The sequence below is a fragment of the Nilaparvata lugens genome, chromosome 3 (genome assembly GCF_014356525.2).
Source record: "Nilaparvata lugens isolate BPH chromosome 3, ASM1435652v1, whole genome shotgun sequence".
Classification (NCBI taxonomy): Eukaryota; Metazoa; Arthropoda; class Insecta; order Hemiptera; family Delphacidae; genus Nilaparvata; species Nilaparvata lugens.
The window spans coordinates 3,283,413-3,291,509 of record NC_052506.1 but is presented as its reverse complement, the minus strand read 5'-3'; the positions used below and the strand labels follow the sequence as shown (position 1 = coordinate 3,291,509).

The 8,097-nt window shown below is 36.6% G+C and overlaps 2 protein-coding genes across 2 annotated transcripts; both read right to left on the bottom strand.

Annotated features, from left to right (window-relative positions):
- Positions 1-286: 286 nt before the first annotated feature.
- On the bottom strand, positions 287-1,041 carry LOC120350706 (actin-related protein 2/3 complex subunit 5-A-like). The gene is made up of 2 exons (XM_039425294.1): positions 1,024-1,041; positions 287-605 (listed from the first exon to the last, which is right to left on the bottom strand). Exons 1-2 carry the CDS (start codon positions 1,039-1,041, stop codon positions 366-368), a joined length of 258 nt encoding a protein of 85 aa, XP_039281228.1. The 3' UTR covers positions 287-365.
- Positions 1,042-1,892: 851 nt separating this feature from the next.
- On the bottom strand, positions 1,893-2,649 carry LOC120350705 (actin-related protein 2/3 complex subunit 5-A-like). Its single transcript, XM_039425293.1, has 2 exons — positions 2,632-2,649; positions 1,893-2,211 (listed from the first exon to the last, which is right to left on the bottom strand). The coding sequence occupies exons 1-2, from the start codon at positions 2,647-2,649 to the stop codon at positions 1,972-1,974; spliced, it is 258 nt and encodes an 85-aa protein (XP_039281227.1). The 3' UTR covers positions 1,893-1,971.
- Between the last annotated feature and the right edge of the window lie 5,448 nt (positions 2,650-8,097).

Below are 8,097 nucleotides of genomic sequence, written 5' to 3'. Positions count from 1 at the left end.
TGACAAAAATCGACTTGAAATTTGAAACATTTAAACGCCCTAAATCATGAGATATCTTCTTGTGCTATCTTTTCTCTATAGTATCACCAACCAGGAATGATACAGTATCACCACAATATGATACAGTATCAATAACATAAAATGATACAGTATCACCACACATGATACAGAATCATCTCAATCACAACAAAATGATACAGTATCACCACATGATACAGTATCATCTCAACTCGATACACAACAACACCATGGGATACACAACTCCACTGGAGAAATTCACTTCATCTCTGAGATTAAACTAATTTATTAATACAACAAATATAAACATATAGATAAAATGCATAGATATAGTATGGATGATTTACTCAGATTCGTTTACTGTCCGTGAGCACTCTGACAATGCTGCCCATTCCACCGACCGCGAACACCTTCTCATGCCACATAAGCAGATGGCCGCTGCTCTTTTCCGATGGCATCTCGAAGCCTCTGTAGATGTACTTCATGAGCACGTCGATCAGGTCTTTGTCGACTCTCGACACTGCCTCCTCGATCTGCGACGCCTTGATCGATAGTAGCACCTTCATTGTCAGGTTCAGCGCGTTGTCCTAAAAGCGGAGCAAACGGAAGATTAATTAAATCTAGTTGATAAAATTGAAGAGATCGACAGAAAATTTCACAACCTCCTCAGTATAGGTTGTCACTAGGATCACACAATAGTGGGGTCCACGTTATAATGGCAGTGTTTGATTGCAATGGTATTTCTATCCTCTTCATTTTTTTCATTTCATTTTTTCATCCCACTGACCACCTATGGAGGGGTATAAGGATTTGTCAATTATAATCTGAGTCGTCAATCTTTGCATTCCATAATGCAAAAAGAATTCCTCACTGGAATAAGGACAAACCTGCAACAACTCCTCCCTCACCTTAATTCTGAACTCTTCACTGTAAGAACCTTTACTCGTGTTGGCAATGAATTATAAAAGCCGAATTCCTGCACTCTTTACCCCCTCTCATACATACCAGTTTGATGAATGTCATCTGAGGTTTTGTCTATATCTGGTATTGTATGAGTGGAACAACTCATCAATCCTTGTCAATCATTCAACAAAGCGGATAGCGCTATCTCTTTCTCGCTTTACTCTGTTTCCAGATCGTCCTTTTAACAATGTAGATTTAATAATAATTTAAAAAATATTTCATCTTAACTAGTAGTTCTGTGAACAGTAGACTCAGGCAGTATTCTCATACACAAGTACCTGATTGAAACTATAGAAATACAGCAATAGACTGCTTCTCCACACATCTGTGTAATCACTTGTCAGCTGATTTATGATGAATAATTCTATAGTCTGATTTTAATCTAATATTGGCGTATGAAGGAGGCTCCTTTTTCCTTTTATATTATCCTTGAAATGCAAACTTTCCAAAAACCTTGTATATACGTCGACGCGCAATTAAAAAATGAACGTACCTGTCAGATTTCATGAAAATGTATTACCGCGTTTAGCCGTAAATGCGCAACATATAAACATTTAAACGTTCAAAAATTTAAACATTAACATAAACGCCGTAAATCATGAAATATCTTCTTGTGCTATCTTTTCTCTATCGTATCACCATGAATGATACAGTATCATCACAAATGATAAAGTATCAACACCAGGAATCTCTACACCAGGAAGTTTCTACCAGGAATGATACAGTATCACCACAAAATTATACAGTATTAACACTTAATGATACAGTATCATCACAATATGATACAGTATCATCAGAAAATGATACAGTATCATCAGAAAATGATCACCACACATGATACAGAATCATCTCAACTTGATACACAACAACACCATGGGATACACAACTCCACTGGAGAAATTCACTTCATCTCTGAGATTAAACTAATTTATTAATACAACAAATATAAACATATAGATAAAATGCATAGATATAGTATGGATGATTTACTCAGATTCGTTTACTGTCCGTGAGCACTCTGACAATGCTGCCCATTCCACCGACCGCGAACACCTTCTCATGCCACATAAGCAGATGGCCGCTGCTCTTTTCTGATGGCATCTCGAAGCCTCTGTAGATGTACTTCATGAGCACGTCGATCAGGTCTTTGTCGACTCTCGACACTGCCTCCTCGATCTGCGACGCCTTGATCGATAGTAGCACCTTCATTGTCAGGTTCAGCGCGTTGTCCTAAAAGCGGAGCAAACGGAAGATTAATTAAATCTAGTTGATAAAATTGAAGAGATCGACAGAAAATTTCACAACCTCCTCAGTATAGGTTGTCACTAGGATCACACAATAGTGGGGTCCACGTTATAATGGCAGTGTTTGATTGCAATGGTATTTCTATCCTCTTCATTTTTTTCATTTCATTTTTTTTCATCCCACTGACCACCTATGGAAGGGGTATAAGGATTTGTCAATTATAATCTGAGTCGTCAATCTTTGCATTCCATAATGCAAAAAGAATTCCTCACTGGAATAAGGACAAACCTGCAACAACTCTCCCTCACCTTAATTCTGAACTCTTCACTGTAAGAACCTTTACTCGTGTTGGCAATGAATTATAAAGCCGAATTCCTGCACTCTTTACCCCCCTCTCATACATACCAGTTTGATGAATGTCATCTGAGGTTTTGTCTATATCTGGTATTGTATGAGTGGAACAACTCATCAATCCTTGTCAATCATTCAACAAAGCGGATAGCGCTATCTCTTTCTCGCTTTACTCTGTTTCCAGATCGTCTTTTAACAATGTAGATTTAATAATAATTTAAAAAATATTTCATCTTAACTAGTAGTTCTGTGAACAGTAGACCTCAGGCAGTATTCTCATACACAAGTACCTGATTGAAACTATAGAAATACAGCAATAGACTGGCTTCTCCACACATCTGTGTAATCACTTGTCAGCTGATTTATGATGAATAATTCTATAGTCTGATTTTTAATCTAATATTGGCGTATGAAGGAGGCTCCTTTTTCCTTTTATATTATCCTTGAAATGCAAACTTTCCAAAAACCTTGTATATACGTCGACGCGCAATTAAAAAATGAACGTACCTGTCAGATTTCATGAAAATGTATTACCGCGTTTAGCCGTAAATGCGCAACATATAAACATTTAAACGTTCAAAAATTTAAACATTAAGAGAAATGCCAAACCGTCGACTTGAATCTTCACTTCGCTCGGTCAAAAATTGAAGAGATCGACAGATCTATAGGTTGACACTAGGATCACACTATAATGATGTCCACGTTTTAATGGCAGTGTTTGATTAGCAATGGTATTTCTATCCTTGTCAATCATTCAACAAAGTGGATAGCGTTATCTCTTTATCGCTTTGCTCTGTTTCCAGATCGTCTCTTAACAATATAGATTTAATAATAATTATTTAATCTTATTATGAAAATTCATTATGAAATATTGAAAAATAAAATATCTTGCTTAATAAAATATAATGATATTTTAAACGAGAATGAACAGTTAATATTAAGCCGGGTCCAGACGCTCACGTTTACCATCAGTCTTCTGCTCAAGCAAAAGTCGACGGATCGTTTGGTTCAAGCAAAAGACTGATATAAATTGCGTCCACACGCATCCGTCGTATGTCGTCAGTTTTCCTATTTTGTACTCACAAGCTCAGTTCTTGATATGTTTATTTATTTATTCAACATTCAGAACTATACAACTTACAGAAAAGTAATACAGGCTAACTTACGTCCAAAACGGTTCCAATTCTAATTTTTACACCAGTCCAAAGTAGCTATAGGTTATGTGTCACTTCAATATGAATTATTGTGATATGGTTCATGAGTCTGAATTGTATACGGTTGACATATATCAGTACCTACTATTACTAAGTAATAGTATTACTAAGTAATAGTATTACTAAGTATAGTAGGTATTGCATATATCCGGTAGATGAGTAATAATTATATCGTATTTTATATAATACTTTATATAATATATTTTATATATACTATTACTAAGTAATAGTAGGTATTGCATGCATCCGGTAGATGAGTAATAATTATATCGTATTTTTTCGCTGATTCAACTGGATAAATTTTTGTTTATAGCAGAGCTAGATGTAGCTGCTCTGTCCTTGAAAAGGAAGGATGCCGCAGCTGTTTGCAGCTGTTTAGTATCTGCTCGGTTTACACCAGATATACTGTACTCATTTGTTGTCAGAGTGCTAATAGGTTACTGCGCATTGCGAGTATTTCTTTTTGATTTATATATTATTGTGCAATGATGGAGAGTGAATTTGACTGGAATAGAGACAAAATTCTCCAATATCTTCTTCCTCTTCTCTGTGCTGAAAATATCACAGTAGCTGCGGCTGCTGCAAGAAATACCTTCTTCTTTGGCATCTGGCTGGGAACTGAGCAGTGAATACTGGTTAATTCCAAGCTATATGTAGCTCTGCTACAAGTAATGGCATCAAAGTTGATTATAGCAGAGCTACATCTAGCAGAGCTACTTAACATTATCGTTGAATCTACTATAGCAGAGCTACATCTAGCAGACCTATATGTAGCTCAAATTTTATGTAGCTCTCCAGCTACTAGTGTAAACGTAGCTACATATAGCTTTGTCAGCTACTTATAGCTCTGCCAGCTACATATAGCTCTGCTATAAGTAGATTTAACGCTAATTTTATGTAGCAAAGCTATATGTAGGTCTGCTATAATTAACTTTGATGCCATTACTTTTAGCAGAGCTACATATAGCTTGGAATTAACCAGTATTCACTGCTCAGTTCCCAGCCAGATGCCGAAGAAGAAGGTAGTTCTTGCAGCAGCCGCTGCTTTCGCCGCAGCTACTGTGATATTCTCAGCACAGAAGAAAATTGAAAAAGAAGAAAATTGGATAAGACCCTCACTTCAGGCTAGGAAACTATACAGTGGTATACCTTTGAAAGACCTAAATGAGGATGATAGAGACGACATGAAATTAGTTAGCAATGCGCAGTAGCCTACTAGAACTCTGACAACAGTAATGAGTATAGTATATCTGTTGTAAACCCAGCGGCACTACAGCTGCAAACAACGGTAAACAGCTACGGCAGCCTTCCTTCAAGGACAGAGCAGCAACATATAAACATTTAAACGTTCAAAAATAAACATTAAGAGAAATGCCAAACCGTCGACTTGAATCTTCACTTCGCTCGGTCAAAATTGAAGAGATCGACAGATCTATAGGTTGACACTAGGATCACACTATAATGATGTCCACGTTTTAATGGCAGTGTTGATTAGCAATGGTATTTCTATCCTTGTCAATCATTCAACAAAGTGGATAGCGTTATCTCTTTATCGCTTTGCTCTGTTTCCAGATCGTCTCTTAACAATATAGATTTAATAATAATTATTTAATCTTATTATGAAAATTCATTATGAAATATTGAAAAATAAAATATCTTGCTTAATAAAATATAATGATATTTTAAACGAGAATGAACAGTTAATATTAAGCCGGGTCCAGACGCTCACGTTTACCATCAGTCTTCTGCTCAAGCAAAAGTCGACGGATCGTTTGGTTCAAGCAAAAGACTGATATAAATTGCGTCCACACGCATCCGTCGTATGTCGTCAGTTTTCCTATTTTGTACTCACAAGCTCAGTTCTTGATATGTTTATTTATTTATTCAACATTCAGAACTATACAACTTACAGAAAAGTAATACAGGCTAACTTACGTCCAAAACGGTTCCAATTCTAATTTTTACACCAGTCCAAAGTAGCTATAGGTTATGTGTCACTTCAATATGAATTATTGTGATATGGTTCATGAGTCTGAATTGTATACGGTTGACATATATCAGTACCTACTATTACTAAGTAATAGTATTACTAAGTAATAGTATTACTAAGTATAGTAGGTATTGCATATATCCGGTAGATGAGTAATAATTATATCGTATTTTTTCGCTGATTCAACTGGATAAATTTTTACTTTCCTTGCCCTATTACCATAGGTAAGGAAAGTATTGCTTTCCAAAAAAAAATTGAGGTACCTAAGCCTATTTTCTCAGCTATATAGCAGAAAATGAGCTATCCAGGTTTTCTGTGAACATCAAAGAGAATCTGAACTATATGCAGCTCTGCTACATGTCAATTTTTACTTTCCTTGCCCTATTACCATAGGTAAGGAAAGTATTGCTTTCCTAAAAAATTAAGGTACCCCAATTTCTAAATTTCTATACGTTTCAAGGTCCCCTGAGTCCAAAAAAGTGGTTTTTGGGTATTGGTCTGTATGTGTGTGTGTGTGTGTGTGTGTGTGTGTGTGTGTGTGTGTGTGTGTGTGTGGTGTGTGTGTGTGTGTGTGGTGTGTGTGTGTGTGTATGAGTGTATGTGCGTCTGTGTACACGATATCTCATCTCCCAATTAATGGAATGACTTGAAATTTGGAACTTAAGATCCTCACAATATAAGGATCCGACACGAACAATTTCAATCAAATACAATTCAAGATGGCGGCTAGAATGGCGAAAATGTTGTCAAAAACAGGGTTTTTCGCGATTTTCTCGAAAATGGCTCCAACGATTTTGATCAAATTCATACCTAAAATAGTCATTGATAAGCTATATCAACTGCCACTAGTCCCATATCTGTAAAAATTTCAGGAGCTCCGCCCCATCTATGCAAAGTTTGATTTTAGATTTCCGATTATCAGGTCTCAGATATAATTTAAACGAAAAATTTCGAGTGGAATAGATTGAGCATGAAAATTTCTTCAATTATTAATGTCCAGTAACATTTCCACCTAAAATTGAAAATAAGCTTGAAATTTGAGAAAATGTGATTATTCAATTGCAAACTGTTGGCAACTGTTGATTCTATTGAATCATTCACTATGAAGAGATAGCAGATCTCGTGTGTATCCAGCGTTATTGTCCTGTCACCAGCTGGTTCAGATCTTTGAATAGTAAACTAGTATGTGCGGGAACACTAGCGTCAGTTGATCAATTTTCATAACGGCAAGGAAAGTTGTGTGAGTGCGCCACACCAGATTTTTGTTTAAAGCAGAGCTAGATGTAGCTGCTCTGTCCTTGAAGGAAGGCTGCCACAGCTGTTTGCAGCTGTTTAGTGTCTGCTCGGTTTACACCAGATATAATACTGTACTCATTTGTTGTCAGAGTGCTAATAGGTTACTGCGCATTGCATTTCTTTTTGATTTATATATTATTGTGCAATGATGGAGAGTGATTTGACTGGAATGGAAACAAAATTATCCAATATCTTCTTTCTCTTCTCTGTGCTGAAAATATCACAGTAGCTGCGGCTGCTGCAAGAACTACCTTCTTCTTCGGCATCTGGCTGGGAACTGAGCAGTGAATACTGGTTAATCCCAAGCTATATGTAGCTCTGCTACAAGTAATGGCATCAAAGTTGATTATAGCAGAGCTACACCTAGCAGAGCTACATAAAATTATCGTTAAATGTACTTATAGCAGAGCTACATCTAGCAGAGCTATATGTAGCTGACAGAGCTCTGTCAACCTCACGCAGTTTTCTCATCCACAAGTATCTGATTTCACCTGTTCTAGTTGATTCAATTGATAAATTGACAGAGCACTGTCAGCTACATATAGCTCTGCTGGATGTAGCAATAAGTACATTTAACGCTAATTTTATGTAGCAGAGCTATATGTAGCTCTACTATAATTAACTTTGATGCCATTACTTTTAGCAGAGCTACATATAGCTTGGGATTAACCAGTATTCACTGCTCAGTTCCCAGCCTGATGCCAAAGAAGAAGGTAGTTCTTGCAGCAGCCACTGCTTTCGCCGCAGCTACTGTGATATTCTCAGCACAGAAGAAAATTGGATAAGACCCTCACTTCAGGCTAGGAAACTATACAGTGGTATATATATGAGGTGATTATGCATGTTAGAAGAAAGACAATTACTAGAAATGCTGATTTGCATGGATACAATACTAGAAATAGAGGAGACTATGCTTCACTGAATCACAGAACAGCTCTTTTTGAGAAAAAACCAACATATATGTGCCTTAAATTCATTAGAAAGCTTCCTACTCACTTGAAAAATTGTGAAGATGTCGAT